The 24,630-nt window shown below is 58.3% G+C and overlaps 1 protein-coding gene across 1 annotated transcript; it reads right to left on the bottom strand.

The window, feature by feature from the left end:
• Positions 1 to 20,957: 20,957 nt before the first annotated feature.
• CLDN8 (claudin 8) lies at positions 20,958 to 23,470 on the bottom strand. The gene has a single exon (XM_080655512.1). The coding sequence runs from the start codon at positions 23,112 to 23,114 to the stop codon at positions 22,437 to 22,439; it is 678 nt and encodes a 225-aa protein (XP_080511638.1). The 5' UTR covers positions 23,115 to 23,470; the 3' UTR covers positions 20,958 to 22,436.
• Positions 23,471 to 24,630: the final 1,160 nt, after the last annotated feature.

Genomic DNA, 24,630 nt, shown 5'->3' with positions numbered 1-24,630 from the left:
GTCGAGCATAGAACGTAGAAAACTTAGGGTGTAAAAGAGTCTGAACAGCGGAGTCCTTTATGTTAACTGTGAAGTGAAGAAAGACTTGCTGACGAAACCACTTGCAGCCGTCGCCGGAGACTTGAGCCGGAATTGGCCTGAGCATCTCGGACGGAGGGGGGTGGGGTCAGACGTGAGGCCAAAGGGCTCAGGGCTCCTGGGAAGGGGGCCCGAGGGAGGGGGGGTGACAAGGCGAGAGGGGAGGCTGCAGAGGGTCCCCGTGCAGACCTGCAGGTGCTGGGAACCTAAATTGATCAAAATATATGCGTTTAATAATTATTTTTATTCTTTTTTAAATCCTCAGCCTTGGACATGTTTATTGATTTGAGAGAGAGAGGAAGGGACAGCGAGGGAGAGAGAAACACCCATCAGGATCGAACCCGCCCCTTTCCGTGCGGGGGACGGTGCTCCCACCACCTGAGCCACGCGGGGCCTCACAGTGGTTTCCGGGACGGTCCTCTGAGCCGAGGGGCCCCTGACAGTGCATTCGCTACGTGCCGCGTAGACTTCGTTTTCCTGGAGGACGTTTGGGGTCCAGAGACCAAGGAAGGAGTTTTCCCGTCACTGACGTCGTTCCTGGTGCGGGACGTGTCACCGTCACCGACCGGCCCCGGACGCTGTCGCTGACCGTTACCGACCGGCACCTGGACGCTGTCGCTGACGGTCACCGGACGCTGTCGCTGACCGTTACCGACTGGACGCTGTCGCTGACCGTTACCGACCGGACCGGACGCTGTCACTGACCGTCACCGACCGGACCGGACGCTGTCCCTGACCACAGCTCACGGCTGATGCGCCCTTGTTGGCTCCGCCCGGCGTCCTCGCTCTGTGCCCAGACCCCACCCCGGGCACCGCGGCCTTCAGCTCTGAGGTCCGGGGGGTCCTCTCGGCCGTGACCTTCCCCAGGCGTTCCCTCCCTCAGTGACCTCGACTCTGAGGGGCGTGCGGCTCCGGTGGGTCGGCCGCCCTTGTACCGTGACCGCCTCCTGTGTCCCTGCTGGCCCTCCCCCCCCCAGGAGGCTGTGGGTGGGGGGACGGTCCCAGAGGGAGAGCTCTCCTCCCGCCACCTGCAGACGAGGCCCTGGTCCCCGGCTGGGACCACGGGGGCGGGGGGGGGGAGGGGGGGGGAGGTCGCGTTTCTCACCGCGAGGCGCCCTCAGCCCTGACACGGCCCCTCGAGGGAGTCCCGGCACAGCCCCCTCGGGGACGGAGGGCCTCGGGCATCCCTTGGAGCTCCCCCACGTGCTCGCCTCCCCCCTTACCCGCCCACTTCCTCCCCAGTTACGTCGTGGGGACGTGTGAACGTGCATTTCCCGCTTCGAGCTGGAAGCAAGACGAAAGGCCGCTTGCTTTTGCTCACATTCCCCTTTGGGCCTGGGGTCTTCCGTCCCCTCCCCCCCACACCCACCCCCACCCCGGTTTGCTCGCAGCACAGCCTCCCCCTCTTCCCAGCCGCACGGACGGGGTTCGTGGCCTGGCTAAGAGGGGGGATCCGAGACGCAGCCTCAGGCCGTGGCCCCGGAGCCGCACTTCCCAGCACCACACACTGCCTTGGCCGAGTTCGGGTCACGCCACGGGAGGGAAAGGCTCCGTTAGCCGTGAAAATGCACGAGTTTCTCTCCAAACCGCGAGTCCCAGCTGGCCGCGCACTGCTAACCCCGTCGCATGCGGTGGGGAGGGTCGTTTCCCCGGCTCCCCTGGACGTTCGCTCCCCGGGGAAAGGCGGGCACAGAACCCAGGCTCCCCCCCGCCTCCCTGTGTCCTCTGCGCCCCGGTTTTTCCTTCTTCGTTGTTGAAAGCGTTCCATGTGTCCCCTCCCCCCACTGACCTCCCCTGCACTCTTTCTGGGGACACAAAGCCGAGGTGGGGACACCGGGCTGGGCGCTCCCAGGCGTGTCACAGCGATGAGTGTCCTGTGTGGTTCCTGGGAAGAAAAGGAGACACACCTGCCCTCCCCGCCTGCCTGTCTCCAGCAGACAAAAGCCACAGGAGGCCCCGATGCAACAAGACCCTTTATGAGGGGTGCCCCCGGGGGAGAGACATTTAATGAGGACAGATCATCAGCCTGGCCTGGGAACAAAGGCTGCCCACCCATATGTGATTGCACCTCACAACATGCCCGAGGGGGGAGGAGGAGGAGGAGGAGGAGGAGGAGGGAGAGGGGGAGGAAGAGGAGGGGGAGGGGAAAGGGGAGGAGGGGGAGGGGAAGGGGAGGAGGGGGAGGGGAAGGGGAGGAGGGGGAGGGGAAGGGGAGGAGGGGGAGGGGAAGGAGGGAGAGGGGGAGGAAGAGGAGGGGGAGGGGGGAAGGGGAAGAGGGGGAGGGGAAGGAGGGAGAGGGGGAGGAGGAGTGGGAGGAGGAGGGAGAGGGGGAGGAAGAGGAGGGGGAGGGGGAAGGGGAGGAGGGGGAGGGGAAGGGGAGGAGGGGGAGGGGGAGGGGAGGAGGGGGAGGGGAAGGAGGGAGAGGGGGAGGGGAGGGGGAGGAGGAGGAGGGGGAGGAGGAGGAGGAGGGGAGGGGGAGAGGGAGGGGGAGGGGGAAGAAGAGGCGCAGGCACTGGGGTGGGAAAGTAGCTGGTCCTGCTTTTGTGGGAGTGTTTGCAGTTTGCTCTGCATCCTGACACTGACGTTATGAAATAGATGTGTGTATATTTGTATTGATGTCAGAGAGGAAGGGAGAGGGAGAGAGAAGCATCCGTGATGAGAGAGAATCATGGACCAGTGCCTCCTGCACGCCCCCAACCGGGGGTCCAGCCCACAACCCGGGCCTGTGCCCCGATGGGGAATCGAACCCAGGACCCTTCAGTCTGGAGGTGGATGTTCTATCCACGGAGCCGCACGGCGAAGGCCAAACCGGCCGTTCATCCGTGAGATCCGCCTCCATCCGGGCCCGGCGGCAGCGGGCGGCGGGCTGAGGGCCTTTTGAAAACGCCTGTGCGTCTGGGAGGGGAGGCGGTTGCCGCGCTGACTGGGAGGTCCTGGCGTTTGTGGATATTTCTGTGTTTATGTGTTTATTTGGTCGTGTTTATTGGGGTGCCGTCGGCTGATGAAATCACACCGGCTCCAGGTGCGCGGCCCTGTGACGTCACCCGCCCCGGCACCGTCCTGGCGTTGAACCCCCGGAGCCGCTGGCACCTGCACAAACAGGACCGTGAACGGCGCCCAGGGGAGGCGTGTCCTGCGCTCAGGCCACTGGAACCCCCTTGACACCCACATCCAACGGCATCTCCTCGCCACGTGGAGGGGCGGCCGAGCCCTGTTGGTTTGGGACTCACACGATGGCTGTTTGTCCTTTAAACAATGTGGCGTTGGCGGCGGCGGCGTCCGGCCCGCGAGCCGCACTCACGTCTGGCAGCCTGTCCTGCAGCTGCCGTCTGTCAGCCCCTCCACGTGGGAAGGAAGCACCCAGTTTTAGATCCGTCGGGGATGGGCCTGTTCGGCTACGGGGGTGAAGCAGGTGCTGGTTGCAAAGCAATGTTTTTATGGACTTCAGAGATGATTGAAGAGAGAGAGAGACACATCCATGACGAGAGGGAATCATGGACCGGCTGCCCCCTGCACGCCCCCCACTGGGGATCGAGCCCACAACCCCGGCCTGTGCCCTGACCGGGAATCGAACCCTGACCGCCTGGTTCCTAGGTCGGTGCTCCCCCCCGGAGCCACGCCGGCCGGGCTTACTCTGTTCTTAAGGCATTTCAATTTTCCCTCTTTTGTTTTGTTAGTCCTCACGGGAGGATGCTTTTCCGTTGATTTCTAGGGAGAAGGGACGAGAGAGAGAGAAACATCGACGTGAGAGAAACACACCGATTGGTTGCCTCCCACATGCACCCCCACCAGGGCTGGGGAGGAGCCTGCAAAGGGGGTAAGTGCCCTTGACCGGGAATCGAACCCGCAACCCTTCAGTCCAAAGGCAGACGCTCTGACCACTGACCACACGGGCCAGGGCTCAAGTTTTTGTTTTTTTTTTTTAATATTTTATTGATTTTTTACAGAGAGGAAGAGAGAGGGATAGAGAGTTAGAAACATCGATGAGAGAGAAACATCGATCAGCTGCCTCCTGCACACCTCCTACTGGGGATGTGCCCGCAACCAAGGTACATGCCCTTGACCGGAATCGAACCCAGGACCTTTCAGTCCGCAGGCCGACGCTCTATCCACTGAGCCAAACCGGTTAGGGCAGGGCTCAAGTTTTGTCCTTTGAAAGCCCCAGGCCGGCGTGACCACTGGCCAGTCTGTGTGCTGCCGAGAAACAGCACCCGCCACATACACCAGCTGTCCTTGCAAATATAATTAGAGAAAGGTCCACAGTCACACAGAAAACACACGCACACACATGTGTACACATGCACATGCACACACATGCACGCGCACACACATGCGCATGCACGCACTAACACACATGCACATACACATGTGCACACACAGGCACACGGGCACATGCGCACACATGTGCATGCATGCCCACACTAACACACATACGCACACAGGCACGTGGACACACATATGCATGCACGCACACGCACACGCACACACATGCACATGCACATGCACATGCAGCCTAAGAGAATCACTGGTCGCACGCCCTCCCTGACTCGGTGTAGGTGCGCCTCCCGATGCGTGTAGGCCTGCCTGCGTGCGACCCCGTCTCGGGAGTGAGACGTCAAACCTCCCTCCACCCGAGCGGAAATCCTCCAGTCCGACCAGGCAGGGGCCGCCGAGCGCAGCCCTTCCTGAAAACATGCAGAAGGCCGGCCACGCAAACAGCCTCGGCAAAGGCCGCCCTTGGCCGAGAGTCATCGCCCTCGGTGTTGTGGGAACGCGGGTATCTTTCGATCACGCTCACCCCTGCCCAGGGGAAGGTCAGACGTGGGGCTGGTGGGTTTCCAAGCACCTGCGAGCTGTTTGTCGGAAGGTGTCGTTGGTCACGTGACACGTGACGCCGGGCACTGGGCCGGGGTTGCACGCGCGTGTGCGTGTGGGTGCGTGTGCATGTGTGTGAGTACAAGGGCTGACTAGATATGCCGCGGCCCACACGCCCAGCCGTGATCCAGGGCAGTCCTCTGCTTTACCTTTTCCATGTAATTAAACATGCGGCAATAAAACAGCATAAAAACCACGAAAACCCATGTGCCCTGGAGCGTGTCCAGTGTGAGCATAGGAGCCAGATTATAAGTGAAGTTTGACTGCGAATACGTGAGCCCCACATAGGAAGTAACTGGAGGCTCGAGGCCTCTTGAACCCTAAGGAGCTATTTAAAAAGCCCCAGGCCTTTTCTGGTAAATGCAAGCGCTATCAGCCACTGATCCCCCAGCCCCCCAGCTCTGCGGGTGAAAGCTTTTCGTTTCTCCAACAGGGGGTCTCGGGGTGAAATAGTAGCCGAAAAAGGTAAGAAGGAAAATGATAAGTTATCATTTCTAAAACTTCCTCGAAAGCGGGTTTATGAGGTTTTCGAGGCTCCGTAGCCGTGACAGCTGCCCAGAGGGGGGACGCAGGCTCCTTTCCCCGGGCCCGGCAGCCACCACCCGCCCTTGCACGGGCCCGTGTCCCACAGCCGCTCCCAGGACCCGGCTCCCTGGTCCCCCCGCCCCGGCTCGCCCAGCCAGGCCTGGGCACAGCCGGGGCCGGTCTGGGCCGGACCCCCACACACGCTGGCTTAGCTGCGTTCCCTCTGCCCGCCGCTGTCGCCGCCCCTCTCCCGTGTGGGGGAGGAGGATGGATGGCGCTGTCCCCCATGTGCACTCGAGCAGACAGTCACATGGTGTCACCGGCCCTGGCGGTTTGCTCCGCGGATAGAGCGTCATCCTGGGGACCGCAGGGTCTGGGGTTCGATTCCGATCAAGGGCACGGACCTCGGTTGCAGGCTCCTCCCCGGCCCGGGCCCCTGGTCGAGGCGACCGATGGATGTGTTTCTCTCACATCGATGTTTCTCTCTGTCTTTCCCTCTCTCCCACTCTCCCTAAAAACCCATGGACAAATATCCCTGGGTGAGGATTACATGTATATACATATTAGAAATGGCCCGTGGCCGTAACGCCGTGACAAAGAACCGGTCACCGGTCATCACGCGATTTCACGTGCTGGGCCTCTAGCATGTGTGCGTGTGTGTGCATGTGTGTGTGTGGGGGGTGTGTGTCATCTGCTGATTTTTTACTTATAGTGAAGGAGAGAGCAAGCCATTTTTAAAGCTCTTTGCAGAAAATCACGTTAGCTAGCAGTTACATGTGGCTTTATGTGACAGGTATTCTACTGGCACTGCTTCAAACCGGCGAGATGCTTATTTTTCTCCCTTAAACAAAATTAAGTGTGGCGTTGGGTGTCTCAAGGCTGGCCCGCTGCCTGGAATTCCTCCAGGAGGCCCCGTCCCTCCCTCGCAGGGGCCATCTGTCCTCAGGCTTAGAAACGCTGAGTCACCTTCAGGCCTGAGGGAGGGGACTGGCAGAGACCCAGCTCGGCTGGGAGTCAGCGTCTATCCCAGCCTTGGGCAAACTACGGCCCGCAGGCCGGATCCGGCTGTTCTATCCGGTTCTCTTGCTCTCCCCTCCGCTCCTTTACTTTGAATTTATATTAGTTCACACAAACACTCCATCCATGCTTTTGTTCCGGCCCTCCGGTCCAGTGTAAGAACCCATGGTGGCCCTCGAGTCAAAAAGTTTGCCCACCCCTGGTCTATCCCTAACTGTCTCAGAAGCCTGACCTGGAGACCCCACTGCGCTCACACTGGCCAGAGGGGGTCCCCCCGACCCCCGTCAGAACAGGGGCCCAGGCAGGGCTGGGAGGGGGCGCGTTTCTACCCTAACCAGAATGGAGATTCTCTTGGCCAAGGACACGTGGATTCCGGACAGGTAAGTACCGCTGTCTGCCACGGGGGAGAGGGCGTGTCCCCCCAAAACGTACGCACGTGTTAACGGCTGGTAACTCACTCCGTTTCCACTCCTTTTCAGGTTTAACTGACTTGAAATAATGGGTGAAGCCAGACTGAGCTTTGAACAGAGAACATTTCTCCCAAAGCACCCCTGGGTGTTCTTTATGGAAACGCATAAAAGATCGAGTGTACCGGCAACCTCGTCGGATTAGAGCACAAAGACACGGAACAAAACGATCCTTCTGTTGGTGCTGTTGCTGTGACTCCTCACCCAAGGACATGTTGCCGTTGGTTTTTAGAGAGAGTAGAAGGCGGGGGGGAGGGGGGAGAGGGGGAGAGGAACATGGATGTGAGAGAGACACAGAGACACATCAATTGGCACGCCCCACCCAGGGGCACGGAATGGAACCTCCCTCAGTCCGCAGGCCCCCACGCTCTATCCACTGAGCCACACTGGCTAGAGCTGAAGGAAATGATTCTTGATGTTGGCAGTTCCACCGTTTTGCGTTATCTGGGGTGCCTGGACCAGAACAGTCATCGGCTTGAAAACAGGCTTTGACCCCAAAAAATATACTCATCTCGGTAGAGCAGGGTGGGGGAGCTGGTTCCGGCCCAGGACCCTGTGGGCGTTTAGAACACCACTCGTGGGCTACAGGGCACGATCCACTTAGACACAAGCCTGCTCCATTTGGCCCAGATTTAGTTCACTCCCCGCTTAAGGCCTGGGCAGGGCCGGACCCCACGATCCCCTGGGCCTTCTATGGCCCCGGGGGCCGGACGTTCCCCACCCCCGGCTGTAGATTCCTTTACATTTTGAGAACGGACTGTATGTTTAGAAACACTGACTTTATATTCTACAGGGGTGGGCAAACTTTTTGACTCGAGGGCCACCATGGGTTCTTACACTGGACCGGAGGGCCGGAACAAAAGCATGGATGGAGTGTTTGTGTGAACGAATATAAATTCAAAGTAAAGGAGCGGAGGGGAGAGCAAGAGAACCGGATGGAACAGCCGGATCCGGCCCGCGGGCCGTAGTTTGCCCACGGCTGCTTTATAATCACTCAAAGTGTGTGTCCTTTTGGGGGGGGGCACCCTGTGTATGCGTGAGAGCCGGGTCTCCCTCGGGGTGAGGTACCCGCAGTGCCTGTGGTTGATCCTGGGGGGTGACCGTGTCTCTCTAAACAAGACTGCTGTGGCCCCGGCCGGCTGGCTCAGTGGACAGAGCGTCGGCCTGCGGACTGAAGGGTCTTGGGTTCGATTCCGGTCAAGGGCAGCTACCTCGGTTGCGGGTTCCCCGGCCCTGGGTGAGGCTCACGCAGGAGGCAACCCATCCACGTGTCTCTCTCCCATCAGTGCCTCTCTCTGTCTCTCCCTCTCCCTCCCACTCTCTCGGAAATTCAGTGGGAAAGATCCCCGTGGGAGGACTGGCAACACAAGACTGCTCTCCTCCGTGGCCTGGATGGAAGGCCCTGTGTGGGTCCTGGGCCCTGACGTGGAATTCTGTGAACGCGTCCCGGGGGCGGCGGTAGAACGGGAGCGGAAAGACACCTACTTCTTATCCCAGGGGTCCTCACACTTTTTTTTTTTTTAATATATTTTATTGGTATTTCACAGAGAGGAAGGGAGAGGGATAGAGAGCTAGAAACATTGATGAGAGAGAAACATCCATCAGCTGCCTCCTGCACACCCCCTACTGGGGATGTGCCCGCAACCAAGGCACATGCCCCTGACCGGAATCGAACCTGGGACCCTTCAGTCCGCAGGCCGACGCTCTATCCCCTGAGCCACACCGGTTTCGGCGGTCCTCAAACTTTTTAAACAGGGGGCCAGGTCCCTGTCCCTCAGACCGTGGGAGGGCCGGACTATAGTTTAAAAAAAAAACAAAAAACTATGAACAAATTCCTATGCGCACTGCGGGCCCGGGACGCGTCGGCTGCTAAGCAGGACAGGCAGCGGCCCCCGGCGGGCCTGATCCGTGTCCTCGGCGGGCCGCATGGGGCCCGTGGGCCGTCGTTTGAGGACGCCTGTCAGGCGCCATCCTGCCCACGGTTCCCCAGGAAAGACGGTTCGCTTGGTGGCGCTCAGGTGTTTTGTGCCGACAAAGACGGCGCCTGGCTTACGAGAATGGGGGACGCCACGTGGCGGCACAGCTGGGTCCCCTCGCTGCTTCTCCCAGGAGAGGGGGACCCCCTGGCAGGTGCCTTCCTCGTCCTCACAGCTCCCCCAGTGTCCCCCGCCCCGATGGCTCTTCCTCCCCGCAGCCACCCCTCCGCGTGCGGGTCTCACCGGCATCGACAAGCCTCCGAGGACGTGCTCATGTGGTCCCATCCCCTGCGACGCTGATTCGGTTCCATCTCGATTCGAACACCCCGGGGAGGCTAATTGGCAGCCCCCGGGGGATGGCGGTCCCGACCTTTTCCTCCTCCTGAACTTGGCCCTCCCCGAACATCATTCTGGAACATTCCACGCTCTGACCGCCACCGCCAATGAGCCTCTGACCCCACGGAATCTACCATCCGTCGGTTCACATGTTCACGTCTCCCTTTCCTCCTGTCCTCACTCCCCGCCGGGAGCTCCTCCGATCCCTCTGTTCACACCCTCACTTCCTAACCCCGCTTCTCTTCACGGCGTGCCTCTGGCCGAACCTCCCCTTTGGTGAAACCCGACTTCCCGTGGACTCTGGTACGTCCAGGAGCCAAGCAGAACGGAAGCCAAAATTAACACAGACACGGGTGGGCCTGACCCCTGCGGGCCCTCCGTCGTGGCTCTGCCCTGGTCGCTGCGCGCCCTCCGCCCTGGGGGACGACGGCTCCTCCCAGCCCTCTCCACCGCTCCAGTGTCGGCCGCTGTGGCTTTTCTACGTCACGAGGAAACGGAGGAGGTTTTTCTGCCTCTGAATTGGTCACCTGATTGCAGCTGAACCTAGCACCACCCCTGGGCCGGCCACCCCCTGTGCCCACCCTGTGCCCAGCCTGTGCCCACCCCCAATGCCCACCCCTGTGCCCAGCCTGTGCTCACCCCTGTGCCCACCCCTGTGCCCAGCCTCTATGCCAACCCCCAATGCCCACCCCTGTGCCCACCCTGTGCCCACCCCGTGCCCACCCCTGTGCCCACCCTGTGCCCACCCCATGTCCACCCCTGTGCCCATCCCTGTGCCCACCCCTGTGCCCACCCCTGTGCCCACCCCCTATGCCCACCCCTGTGCCCACCCCTATGCCCACCCTGTGCCCACCCCCTGTGCCCATCCCCTATGCCCATCCCGTGCCCACCCCTGTGCCCACCCCTGTGGGCCTTACCTCCCGCCTCCAGATGCCTCGCACTGCCCTGTCCCCGCCTGCAGCTCCGGTAATTTCCGTGGAAAACCTCCAGGCGTCTCAGGTTTAGCGTCACCGGAGCCACTTTTCCAGCTGCCCCAGCGCCCGCCCCTCTGCTGCCCTCCTCGGGGCCCCGCTGTCCGTCAGGTCACGCAGCCAAAGGCCTTGTTGTGGTCTGTGATCCTCACGCCTTTTGTTTTCGCCCCTCCCCTCCCCTCCCGGCCCGGCCCTCAGCCAGCCTCTGCCAGGTTTGCCTTCCAGCACTGGCAGGGCGAAGGCTTACTTTTGAAAACAAAACAAGAAGAAAGAAAAGTTGGAGTTGTGATGAACTTTAAATAGAGGCGCAAAGTCAGCTCCCCAGGTCTCCTCTGCCCTCAGCCTCTGACGGACACCTGTCATCCCAGGTTCACAGGTGAAGGTGACAGCTGGCTTCTGCCTCGCAGCGTGACCTGGAGCGCCCCCTGGTGCTTGGGCGACGTCCCTGCTCTGCCTTGGATTTCCTGCTCACAAAGGGGTTTCTGTGTTTTCAGGTGAAGGAGACAGGTTTTGAGGCTGTAATGTCTGCACCTAATACTGAGTTCTGGGCTCAATCTTTTTTTTTAATTTTGAATGTATTTTTATTGATGTCAGAGAGGCAGGGAGAGGGAGAGAGATAGAAACACCAACGGTGAGAGAGAACCATGGATCAGCTGCCTCCTGCACGCCCTACACTGGGGATCGAGCCCACAACCCGGGCATGTGCCCTGACTGGGAATCCAACCGTGACCTCCTGGCTCATAGGTCCAAGCTCAGCCACTGAGCCACGCCAGCCGGGCATTAAAAGACTATTGCTTGTTTCCCGTGGCCGCAGCAATGGGTCGGTGCCTACATGTCTCAGCCATGGGGACGCTCGTGTACGTGGGTCCCCGAGTCAGGTCTCCAGGCGATCACCGTGGGAGGGGATACAGGAGAGCAAGTGGCACAGGAAGATTCATATTCCAGCGTCGCACGATGATCTCCTGTTGAGGGCAGGGACGGAAATCCAAGGGGATCCTTATTGTTGACCCCGATATTCTCCCCCAAACCCAGACTTTTAGAGACTGATTGGGGTCTCCGGTATTGTCAGTTCGTGTTGGGGAAGAGCCACAATCCCGGCCTCCAGAGAGGGGCTGAGCCTCTGCATCGGGCCTGATAGAGTCTCGGTGGGGTAACTAGTAAAACTATTAAATTCAGTACGTTAAATAGTAATTACATGTGGATGCATAAGTGCCCGCTCCACAAAATCATGCCATCTGGGCTCCAAGACAGAGCTACTGACGTCGCAGTTTATTTTCATTTTTGTTAGAATAGACGGGACCGCGTCGGCGTCTGGGTGCGCCCGACACAGCTGCTCTAATGAGGAAGGAAGAGGCAGACTTTACCGGCGTCTCCACATTAGCCCAGCATTTCCCCCTTCTTTGCTTTCATTCTGCCGTGATGGGGCGAGCTCTCCATGAGGTAATTCCATTTCGATGTCGGTGGAATACGAAGTGTGTTCCAGACAAGTATCCACAGGCTCGGTGAAGCCAGCAACCTTTACATCAATTAGCGATAACCTCCTTTACATTCCAGAGAGCAGCCAAGCAGTGCCATATGTGTGCGCTTACTGCTTGATAAAATAATGCGTCAGCAAACCACAGGGGATGGGTTATCTAACAAATGCAGCTGAGACACTAGCTCAGGGGCGGGCAAACTTTTTGACTCGAGGGCCACAATGGGTTCTTAAACTGGACCGGAGGGCCGGAACAAAAGCATGGATGGAGTGTTTGTGTGAATATAAATTCAAAGTAAACATCATTACATAAAAGGGTATGGTCTTTTTTTTTATTTCAATAGTTTTATTCATTTCAAACATTTTAACAAGAAGAATGTAAACACTAATTATTATAATTTGAAACTTCAAAAAATGGAGGAATCACAGCACAATAACATACCTTATATTGAAGATGGCAAAGGCAAAATAAAATTGCCTAACAAAGGAAAGGTACAACAGCCTTTCAAATTAAACTTAAATATAATAAAATGATTTAAAACTAAAACAAATAGAAAAGAACAAAATGTGTAAACAGTAAATTAAACATTTTCTTTAGTGCAACTTCCAAATTATGCCCGGGACGTCGATGTAGATGGCAATGTAGACTGGGTTGAAAGGTTTTTGGTCTTTAAAACATCCACTTCAGTGGGAACAGTGTTGTTGGTCTCCTTTTTAGCTAATGCTCTGATCCTGTGCCCTCCAGGGGCGTGTCTCCCTCCATCACCGATAACGTGTCTCCGCATTCCCAGGGTGATGTCGGGGGACGCGTCCGCGGGCATTCCAAGGAGCCTCTGGAAGATTGAGAGGTTGTTCCTTCTACTGAATGGGGATATAAATCCGCCCGCTCAGAAGAAGGAGCTGCGGCCATGTTTCCCGACGTTGCCATGTTAACACTGCTGCTGGTGAAGGAGCGGAGGGGAGAGCAAGAGAACCCTCCGCTCTTTCAGCTCCGCGGGCCGGATAGAACAGCCGAACGGGCCGGATCGGCCCGCGGGCCGTAGTTTGCCCACGGCTGAACTAGCTGCTTGGGAAATGTGGGGCTCACATTCTTCCCTGTGACCGTGCTAAAAAAACAACAGTGCATTTTCCCCGTGAAATAATACAGCGCAGAGGATTCAATGCGAACGTTAAAGGGCAAACGAAAGAAAACCCACTTGCTCTCTCGTGTGGTTAGTTAAGGGCAGAAATACAACGTTCGACGTGTGTCTGTTTACTTAACTGGACGACGTTCCCTTTCACTTAGATATTCCCGAAACGCTTCCCTTAAACTGGGACTACGGAGCTGCCATCAAACCAGCTCGTGGCCTTCACTAAAGATCGCTGATGGTCCCGGAAACGTCGTAGGCCCGCTGTCTCCCCGTCGCGGGCCTCGATTCCCTGCGACCTTCGCCACAGTCTTCGTTCTTCGTGCTCTGTCCCTTTTAACCTCTTTTGATATTGGCCTGCCCCTCCCCCCACAGGTGTATTATTTCCTTCCGAGCTGAACGCCCTCGCCTCCTCTCTTCCCTCCTGGCCCCGGTTTGATTTTCTGCGACGGGAAGTCCGCCATCATTGTCTCTAATAGACGCCCCTCTTGAACGTTGGCTCGCTCACAAGTGTGTTGATTTCCCCGCGGTGATCATGTTGGCATAGTAAGAAAGGGAAGCACAAACCATTAGGGAAGTGAATCATAACCCCGTGGAAGTTCACGTGGACGTGTGTGCATGTGTGTTGGTGCGTGTGGTCCGTGTGCGGGTGTGTGTGTGAGAGAAAGAGGTTTTTTTTTTTTTATCATGATTCCTGTGACAATAAAGTTTTAACATTTTTGTTCTACGTTGACAGCATTGGGTCGTGGTACGTTACGTCGTCAGGGATGACCTAATGGCGGGACAGCATGGACCCGAGTGGCAGACACACAGTCAGTCTTGTGTCCCCCCACCCTCGGTGGGACGCTGGGGTTCTCGCCAGCTTCTCCTCATCGTAACGTGTTTAGACAAACATGAGTTTATAAAATACGTAAGTTATGCCGAAACCGGTGTGGCTCAGTGGATAGAGCGTCGGCCTGCGGACGGAAGGGTCCCGGGTTCGATTCCGGTCAAGGGCACGTGCCTTGGTGGCGGGCACATCCCCAGTGGGAGGTGTGCAGGAGGCAGCTGATGGATGTTTTTCTCTCATCGATGTTTCTAGCTCTCTCTCCCTCTCCCTTCCTCTCTGTAAAATATCAATAAAATATATTTAAAAAAATAAGATAAAATATGTACGTTATGACCGACCATCGGCTTCCAGACGATGGGATTGTTTCTCACGTGTCTTCTGACCGTGTCCGGTGTCGGGGGAGATAGAATTAAAAGGAAATCATCGGACCCGGAAACCTCTCCACAAAGCAGCAGAGAAAGGAAACGCCCGCTGTGGGGTGAGCGTTAGAACAGGGTGGGAGGCGCGTCGTGGGCGATGGCGAAGCGATGGCAAAGACAGACAGAACCTCGGGTTTCTGTGGAGCCTCGGAGACAACCCCTCACACGTTGTGGAGACGAACGATGAAGGAGGACTTGTCGGCACCTCTGTGGCTTCTACAGGTCAGCCTTTCCTTCTTCCTCGTGAATCACACCTCTTCCCAGGTCTGCTCGGTGCGCCTCCATCCCCCACACAGCCAGTGTCCACCTCAGCCCTGACCCCCGAATTCTCCGTCCCCGCAGACTTTTTATTTATTTATTCATTCATTCATTCATTCATTCATTTATTCATTCATTCATTCATTTATTCATTCATTCATTCATTTATTCATTCATTCATTTATTTATTCATTCATTCATTCATTCATTTATTCATTTATTCATTCATTTATTTATTTATTCATTTATTCATTCATTTATTTATTTTAATGTATTTTATTGATTTCAGAGAGGAAGGGATTGGGAGAGAGAGAGAGAAACATCAACGATGAGAGAGAATCATGGACCGGCTGCCCCCTGTACGCCCCACACTGGGGATCAAGCCTACAACCTGGGCCTGTGCCCTGACCGGGAATCGAACCCAGGACCCTTCCGTCCGCAGGCTGACGCTCTATCCACAGAGCCACACTGGCTCGGTCCCTGCAGACGTTTAAAATGTGAGGTCACGTTATTTTAGTTGGAGAAGCTTTTCGCTCCTGTGATCCCGTCTGCTCGAGGCTCTCCAGGTGTGGGGCACGAAGTCCTCTCTCCCAGGACCGCCTCCTCCGGGGGGGGGGCCGCCAGGCTGGGCTTCAGCTGGCACGGCCTTCCCTGGCCCTTGGGTCTGCCCCTCTGCTCTCACCTGGCTCTTCCCCCGGGAGGTCAGTTCCTGTCCCGAGTGGCCACCGGGGGCAGCATCGTGCTGGCTGGCAGCTGTGGCCAGGAGCTCGCTCTCCCTCCCGGAGCCCCGGGAGGTGCCCTGTGTGATGCCCGCTCTCCGCACCCTCACCCTCAGTCACAGCGCCGGGCCCTGGGTCAGCAGGAACCTCCGCAGCGTCTTCCGTGTTCTGGTCCTGAGATCCCCCCTCCACCCCCCGAGACGGCAGAAGTCAGGCGTGTGAGGGTGTCAGGTGAGGGTGTCAGGTGAGGGTGTCCTTCCCGGCGGCCCTTGCCCACCGCGGGCCGCTCCACAGGCCAGCCTGGGGCCTCCCTGGCCGCATCCAGGTTTCTGGTTACCGCAGAGGCGCTGGGCGTGTGCAGAGCTGGGCACAGGCCGCCCGCTGTCCTCCCCTGGGATCCGGCAGGAGCTGGGACTGAGAAGGAAGCCCCCAGGCGCTGCCTTGGGGACGCGCCCGCTGCTCTGCCGGGCCGAGTGCCGCATCCGAGTTGGGAGGAGGGGCAGAGGTTCTGCTGAGGCAGCCCGAGGCCTTCGCAGCAGGAGCCGGGGCATCCACACTAGCGGGTGGTGGCTGGGTGCGTTCCGGGGGGAAGCAGGGCTGAGCTGAGTGAGCGGAGGGAGGTGGTCCCTTCGCCGGCAGGGTCCCGACCTTGTGACCTTAACTGGGCCCAGACTGCCTTGGGGGTAGGGTGGGGGGGGTGGAGGGGACAGGGAGGCTGATTATCTGGGGAAAGACTAGGTCTCTGAGGGGGGGATATGAGAGAGAGAGAGAGAGAGAGAGAGAGAGAGAGAGAGAGAGAGAGAGACTTTTTAAAGCTAGAATTTAAAGCCACATATAATCACTATCCTAAGGCCTGTTGGAGCTGTAGGTGCTCTTGGTGAGTTATGTAGGAGGAAGAGCAGAGGCTCTGAGTCAGTGGGTCACAGCGTGTCCCCCAAAGTGCAGGCACGTGTCCCCCAAAGTGCAGGCACGTGTCGAATAACAAGGCAGCTCACGAAGATGCGTTTCGTTCTCAAAGGGTGATGGAGTCGGCGGTTGACGAGTGTTTGCATTTTCACGACCCCCGCGCATGCATCTGTTTAACCTCTGAGGTTCAAACGCAGGGGAGGTAGATTATCTGTGTCTGTGTCTCCTCCTTGAACTCGGTGTTGTCATGACTCCATGTGTGATTCACAGAGTTCTTAGAGGATTGGTGGCTTAACCCAAAGCACCAATGCCCGGCCGGGTGGCTCAGAGGCTAAGCAATGACCTAGGAACCAGGAGGTCACCGTTCAATTTCCGGTCAGGGCACATACCCAGGTGGTGGGCTTGATGCCCAGTGTGGGGCGTGCAAGAGGCAGCCGGTCCATGATTCTCTCTCATCACTAATGTTTCTCTCTCCCTCCCCCTCCCTCTGAAATCAATAAAAATCCTATATAATAAAAACCTAATATGCAAATCGACCGAACAGCGGAATGACCGGTGGAACAACTGGTCGCTGTGACGCGCACTGACCACCAGGGGGCAGACGCTCAACGCAGGAGCTGTCCCCAGCCCGCATGCTCCAGGCCAGTAAAGGCGGGTGCCCGTGGGGGCCCACCAATCGCCTCACTGGTTGCCCCGCAGAGGGAGGCAACCGGGGGCCAGCTGGTGAGTGGGTGGCGCCACTCCCCGATCACCTGGTGGAGGTGGCGGGTGGCGCCAGGTCAGCCAAGGTGGGTGTCAGGGGGCCCCCACGATTGCCCCGCTGGTCACCCCACAGACTGGCCCTGATTGCCGGCCAAGCCTAGGGACCCTACCCCTGCACGAATTTGGAAAGGGTGTGGGGGGGCGTCTGGTGAGGGGGCCACACCCGTCCCCCGCCAGCGGTGTTGCTTCCATCACATCCCCCTCTTCCCACAGACCTGCCTGGGAAGCTCCCGATAGGATGTCCCCTGGCACATAATCTGCCTCCAACCAGCCCCCCTCAATCCCAGGTTCCTCCTAAGGATGTGGCACACGCCCCTTGGCGTGTGGGTCAGCTGGTTTCTGGACGGCCCTGTGGGCTGCTATCGCGCTGGCTCTGACGGGTGTGACTGGGGTGCCTCGCCGTGGAGGCGGTGACACAGGCTCCCGGCAGCTGCGCTGAGGGTCCTCCCGCCCCACCCAGGCAGCGGAGCGTCCCTGCGGACACCAGGCATGGAGTTACGGAGCCTGACCTGCATCCACACTAATAAAAGAGTAAGACGCAAATTGACCGTACCTTCACGAAGCCCACGAGCCAATCAGGAGTGAGTATGCAAATTAACACAACAAAGATGGCAGGTTAATTTGCATACACAGGTGCTGAGCGCCCCAGCCACTCTGGGCCTCTGAGCAGTTGGGATGGTGGAAAGGCCGCTCTGGTTGGAGTGAAGGCAGTGCTGGCCGCCAGGGGAAGGAAGGCCAATTCTTGTACGAATCTTCGTGCATCGGGCCTCTAGTCTATACATATAAAAGCCTAATATGCAAAGTGTCCCCTTGGGTGTTTGACCAACGGGGAGTTCGATCGCTCACTGTGATGTGTGCTGACCACCAGGGGGCAGCACAGAGTGAAGGGAGGCCCCGGCCGGCAGCCGGCAGGGCTAGGGAACCTGCCCTTACATGAATTTCGTGCGCTGGGCCCCTAGTTTTACAATAAAGCCGAGGGGGAGCCTGGGGAGAAGGTCGGCGGGAACACACACCTGGGAGGCGTGTTCAGCCTCGGAGGGAAGAGGGCGCTGACATCACGGGGGGAGAGTGGAACGGGGTTTGAGCTGCTCAAGGCTGGGTCCCTAGGAGAACCAGCAGCCTGGCCTCTCTGTTGGGAAAAGATGAGGGACGGGCCCTGGGGTGTGGGACACCCGGGGGAGCCCCTAAGTCAACACGGTTGTTCGATGAATGACAGACCTTAGACCAGGGGTCCTCAAACTTTTTAAACAGGGGCCAGTTCCCTGTCCCTCAGACCATTGGAGGGCCGGACTATAGTTTAAAAAAAAAAACTATGAACAAATTCCTATGCGCACTGCGGGCCCGGGACGCGTCGGCTGCTAAGCAGGACAGGCAACGACACCCGGCGGGCCAGATCCATGTCCTCGGCGGGCCGCCTGTGGCCCGCGGGCCGTCGTTTGAGGACCCCTGCCTTAGACGATCGGGCTTCTTCTCCCAAGGGCTCCGTGGCAGTCCTGTTTTTCTCTCCTGGTGAGAGGAACAGTGCCTCGGACCCGACAGCACTTCGCCGCCAGGGAATCGCCAGCCGAGTGCTCCGGCCACAGCCGCTGAGCAGGTGTTTGCACAAAGTGCCGTGTGTGATCGACACCGGGCTGGAGAAAATCTGTTTTCTGGAGAGAAAGGACGTGAGCTGGGAAGTCAGACAGTCCTTATTCTTCCTGCTGATTCTTGGGAGATCAATCGTGAGCGAACAGGGGCCGCCTGCTGCCCCTCACGAGCTCGGGGAGCCTGCAGGCGGCCCCCACAGAGTCAGGGCCGGAAGTCACCACAGGAGGGTGTGACGTGAGGCTTCCCAGCCGGAGCAGGTCACGGGGAGTCGTGTCCGGGACTCAGCTTCCCTGACGACGTCAGTCTTTGCCTTCACTGAGCCGTTGTCTGTTTGCATCTTGTAAACTCACCTTCGAATGTCGACGTCCCCTTTTTCAGACCCTCGGGCCCACCCTCCCCAGAGCGTAGACCACAGGGCCCACCCTCCCCAAGAGTGAAGACCACGGGCCCACCCTCTCCAAGAGTGAAGACCACGGGCCCACCCTCCCCAGAGCATAGATCACAGGGCCCACCCTCCCCACCCTACCCAGAGCATAGACCACGGGGCCCACCCTCCCCAGAGCATAGACCACAGGGCCCACCCTCCCCCAGAGCAGAGCCACAGGGCCCACCCTCCCCCAGAGCGGAGCCACAGGGCCCACAGGTCATCTGGTCCCCGAACGCCGTCCCCACGGCTGCACTGTTCACTGTGATCGCCTGCCCCTCCCGTGGAAAGGGCGTGTGTCTCTCCCTCGGACCTCATCCCAGAGGTCTCCCTGCTTTGCTTTCTCCCGCCCCCTCACCACCCCATGGACTTCATGTAACAAACCCCCTTACTCTCCTCCTTTGAGTCTAATTCTATATAATAAAAGGCTAATATGCAAATTGACCAAATTGCAGGACGACCGGTCGCTATGACGCGCACTGACCACCAGGGGGCAGACGCTCAATGCAGGAGCTGCCCCCTGGGGGTCAGTGCTCTCTCACAGGGGGGACTTCTGTGCAGCCAGAAGCCGGGCTCATGGCTGGCGAGCGCAGCGGCGGTGATGGTAGCCTCCCCGGCCTCTGCACCAGCGCTAAAAATGTCCGACCGACAGACATCCCCCGAGGACTCCTAGACCGCGAGAGGGTGCAGGCCGGGCTGAGGGACTCCCCCCTGACCCTCCAAGTGCACGAATTTCGTGTACCGGCCTCTACTGTATAGAATAAGCTGAAAACTGCCTTTCTCTGAGATGTTTTCTCAACTTGTCGAGGTTTTGCTTCCCGGCCATTGTCATCAGTTTGGCGTAAATAAATTCATAAAAAAATTCTTACAGGTTTGAATGTTTCTTACGTTTGTACCATGAACTGTGTGTTCCAAGGTGTGCTCATCTGTGGATTGAACTAATCATGTCCATATCGTAAAATATCTAATGCTCTAATTCATATAAAGTACTAGAGGTCCCAGCATACAGTACAAGCCCCTAAACATGAACCACTGTTATTAATTAACTAGAGGCCTGGTGCACGAAATTAGTCACGGGGGGGGGGTCCCCTCAGCCCAGCCTGCACCGTCTCCAATCCGGGACCCCTTGGGGATGTCCGACTGCCGGTTAAATCAGCAGTCAGACATCCCTCTCACAATCCAGGACTGCTGGCTCCTAACTGTTCACCTGCCTGCCTGCCTGATCGCCCCTAACTTCCCCCCCCTGCCAGCCTGATCACTCCTAACCACCTCTGCCTGCCGGCCTGGTCATTCCTTACTGCCCCCCCCCCCCAGCCAGCCTGGTCGCCCCCAACTGCCCCCCCCTGCCAGCCTGATCACCCCAACCACCTATGCCTGCCGGCCTGGTCATTCCTTACTGCCCACCCCCCCCCCCCCAGCCAGCCTGGTCGCCCCCAACTGTCCCCCTTGCCAGCCTGATCACCCCAACCACCTATGCCTGCCGGCCTGGTCATTCCTTACTGCCCCCCCCCAGCCAGCCTGGTCGCCCCCAACTGCCCCCCCCTGCCAGCCTGATCACCCCAACCACCTATGCCTGCCAGCCTGGTCATTCCTTACTGCCCACCCCCAGCCAGCCTGGTCGCCCCCAACTGCCCCCCTTGCCAGCCTGATCACCCCAACCACCTATGCCTGCCGGCCTGGTCATTCCTTACTGCCCTCCCCCCCCCCGCTGGCCTGGTCACCCCTCACGGCCCCCCTCTGCCAGCCTGGTCGCCCCTCACTGCCCCACTGGCTGGCCTGGTCGCCCCACGCAGCCTGCTGTTTGGTCGTTACTGTGAGGGCGTCCTGACCAATTTGCATATTATCCTTTTGTTAGTACAGATACTACTTCCTGGAGGTAAAAATGCACTTAGCAATGGAAAGTTTTCTAGAAATGGCTTTTACATACGCGACATTTGTAGTAGGTGGATGTTGGGACCTGTAGCACTACCTTAATAAATTACTAGTGTATTATATTCATCAATTACTAGTGTATGAATTCAATGATTACCAGGTAAGTATATTATTATTAAAAACTACACAGTATTTTATAGTCTTGAAAGCTAATGCTGATCTACTTTTATCTCTAAAATGTGGCCTTGATATTCTTTTTAACATTAGAGACCCCAAAGCATTAGGTTTTCAAAAACTCGTTTCAAGTTAACAAAACAGAAAAAAATGGAGAACAGTGAAAAACATAAAATTTATATAAAAGGCAAATTGATTAATACAAAGGACATGAAGCAGGTGACATACAGGTCACGTAAGATAAGAAAATGTGGATACAAACTTTCAAATGAGACGATCCATCGCATCCAATTTGGAGGAAACACAGCACTAGACTGTTTCTACACCGTCCTCAAACACAACAAAAACGGGGTGCGTGGGGAATTTATCTGGACCCCCGGAATGACGATCCTGATGGGGGCCCCCACGGGAGAAGACCACGTTCAGAAAGAATTCGCGTGGGTTTTTTGTTTTTTTTCCGGTCGGTTGGATTTTGGTTAGCAAATAGAATCAAGGCATTTTATTTTCCTGTCCTGTTGTTTATGTTGGTAAAAACCAAAGTCTTTATTCGCGCAGTCATCACGCGATTCATCTACCTACATACGTGACTTCTTATCAGAACGTACACCCCCAGCTGAGACGCAGTTAAGAAGGAAGACGCTTCGCTCCCTGCCGTCTTTAAAGTTTCCTGGTCCCGGTCTGGCCGCCTCCTGAGTGTAGGTCTGGCGAAAGCCGTTTGCAGAATGCAGCCCCTGACACAGACCTGCCGTTACAGATCGTTGATCTAATCGGAGGAAAGGCAGGCCCCCGGGGAAGAGCCGGCAGGAGCCAGAGGGCCACGGTGTTGCCTTTATCTGCGGATTAAAACCTTTTGTCCAAACCCAGAGCTGGTTTCAACCTTTCATATCCCGCCTCCAGCCTTGCCCCAGGCCCTGAGGGGCCCGGGGTGGGTCCTGTTGACTGTGGAATGGATCCGCTTGCTTCTCCTTTAGAATAAGAACCACAGGAGCCGGACCCACACTCCGGGAGTCACAAACATCCTCCCATCCGCGCACACGGCTGTGTCCCGGGCCTGGGGGGATCCCGGTGACGGGTCCTGGGGGGATCCTGGTGACGGGTCGTCAGCGAGGCCGGCTCAGGTCACGGGGGGAAGGGCATGCACACGGTGAGAAGCAAACCTCCGGACGGACGGACGGACCGCTGAGGCGCGCGTCTCCCTGTCTCCTCGGCTGCGCTCTGAGCCCCACAGAACCGCCCTCCGCGACGGGGCGGGTGGATGCTCCGCGGGTGAGAACCAGGAGTCCAGGCCGCGGGCTCCGCTCGTAGGGAACAGTGGGCATTGCGGCCACCTGCTTGGTCAAGTCAGAACCTCCACACGGTGTGGCCGGCGTGGCTCAGGGGTTGGGCGTCGACCTGTGAACCAGGAGGTCAGGGTTCGATTCCCGGTCAGGGCACGGGCCCGGGTTGCGGGCTCCATCCTCAGCGCAGGGTGTGCAGGAGGCAGCTGGTTCATGATTCTCTCTCATCATGGATGCTTCTCTCCCTCTCCCTCTCCCTTCCTCTCTGAAATCAAGAAAATACTCAAGAAAAAAACATTCAGAAGTAGAATAGTACACTCTCCATAGAATAAAGAATAAAAAGAAGAGAAAATCCCTGCCCACCTACACGTACTGGCTTCGGGAGGGCAGGCTGCCAGGCTTCCTCTCCGAGCGCCAGCTCCTGGGGGCCGCGCGGCGGGCGGGCAGCTGGTACCTGGGGCGCCCGCCCTCCCCGGGGACGTAGGACACGCAGGACAGGACGGCGCCCCCGGCCACGAGCAGCAGCGCGGAGACCCAGCCCAGGTACAGCGCCTCCCCCAGCTCGCGCTTCCGGCCGTCGTCCAGGGTGGGGTCGTAGAAGTCCCGGATGATGGACGCGGCCACCCAGCTCACGGGCGCCAGCACCGCCACGCCCACCACCATGAACAGGACCCCGGCGGCCAGCAGGGTCGCGCCCTTGGCCTTGGCCTCGGCCCCGGCGCACCGGGTACAGCGCATGCCCAGCGCGGCGGCCAGCGAGGCCAGGGCGGCCAGGGCGCAGGCCGCACACATCAGCCCGCGGGCCGCCTGCAGGTCGGTGGGCAGGGCCAGCAGCGAGTCGTAGACCTTGCACTGCAGCCGGAGGTTGGTGTGGCTGCGGCAGCTCATCCACAGCCCCTCCCACAGCGTCTCGAAGACCACGATGTTGCTCCCGATGAAGGCGGACACCTTCCACTGTGGCATGATGGTCACGGCCACGGTGCCCACCGCGCCCGCCCCGCCCAGCAGCAGGCCCACCCACTGCAGCGCCGAGCTGGCCATGGGTCTGGTCCTGGTCCGGGTCCTGGTCCTGGTCCTGATCTGGGTCCTGGTCTGGTCCGGGTCTGGTCCTGGTCCTGGTCCTGGTCCCGGTCCTGGACTGGTCCTGGTCCTGGTCTGGTCCGGTTCTTGGACTGGTCCGGGTCCTGGTCCTGATCTGGGTCCTGGTTCTGGTTCTGGTCCTGGTCCTGGTCCTGGTCCGGGTCTGGTCCTGGTCCTGGTTCTGGTCCTGGTCCTGGTCCTGGTCCTGGTCCTAGCGGCTCTCCAGCGGGGCTCCTGCGCCTGAGCCCCAGCGAGAACAGTCCCACAGGAATGAGCTCAGAGCCTGGCTTCTCGCTCAGAGCGGCTGCTGCTGCTCCAGCTCTGAGATTAGATCCAGTGCCGCTGCGGGCCTCCCTCCCCTGTGGCAGGGAAACTGGCAAAGCAGGTGGAGCAGCTTTCCGGGCCAATAGCAGACGGAGGCAGGCGGCCAGGCCTGTGGAGCGGCCAGAGGTACTTGGAATCTGGACACAAACACGCTTGGTGCTTCTCCAGTTTCCAAGAAGCCGGGAGGTGCGTTTGCCCGGGGCATCATCCTGAATGTGGGCACCGTCCTCGGCTCACCCAAAGCTGCCCCCACCGAGCCCCTGTGACGCGGAAGGTGCCCCTCGCCCAGGCCGTTGGGAGATGCGGCCAGGAGCGGCTGTGGCGAGGAATAACGTGCAGGAGCTGCCTGAGAAGGTGGCTGGGCCTCTCGGGGCCGAGGGGAAGGGCAGCGGTGGGTGGTCCTCAGACCTGGGGAACCGCGTGCTCTGGACACATGGGACCTGGCGGGGGCGGGGGGGCGGGGGTTAATTTTTCCACAACTTGAAAGCAGGCCGGGCTGGGGAGAAGTCAGGAACAGAGGGGCCAGGGGACAGGCGATGTCGTGAAACCACAGGGGGTCCCCTGCGGTGCCAAACACGCTGTTTTCTTCTGAGCCAGGAAAACTACTTGCAGGGGTCCTCAAACTTTTTAAACAGTGGGCCAGTTCACTGTCCCTCAGACCGTTGGAGGGCCGGACTATAGTTTAAAAAAAAAACTATGAACAAATTCCTATGCGCACTGCGGGCCCGGGACGCATCGGCTGCTAAGCAGGACAGGCAGCGGCACCTGGCGGGCCGGATCCATGTCCTCGGCGGGCCGCATGTGGCCCACGGGCCGTCGTTTGAGGACCCCTGATATGGCATTTGAACTTGATTTAGAAGGAAAAAAAACTGTATAAGAAAAAACCCACCTGCCTGGCCAGGGTGACTCAGGGGTTGAGCATTGACCTATGAACCAGGAGGTCAGCGTTCTATTCCCGGTCAGGGCACAGGCCAGGGTTGCGGGCTCCAACCCCAGTGTGGGGTCTGCAGGAGGCAACCGATCCATGATTCTCTCTCATCATGGATGTTTCTCTCTCTCTCCCTCTCCCTTCCTCTCTGAAATCCATACAAATATATTTTTTTAAAAAAAGAAAACAAACAAATAAACATTGGCATTGGAATCTTGATCTCTC

The sequence above is a fragment of the Plecotus auritus genome (assembly GCF_963455305.1).
Source record: "Plecotus auritus genome assembly, chromosome: 2".
In the NCBI taxonomy this organism is placed as follows: Eukaryota; Metazoa; Chordata; class Mammalia; order Chiroptera; family Vespertilionidae; genus Plecotus; species Plecotus auritus.
The sequence above is the reverse complement of the archived record's forward strand: the minus strand, read 5'-3'. Positions and strand labels throughout refer to the sequence as shown.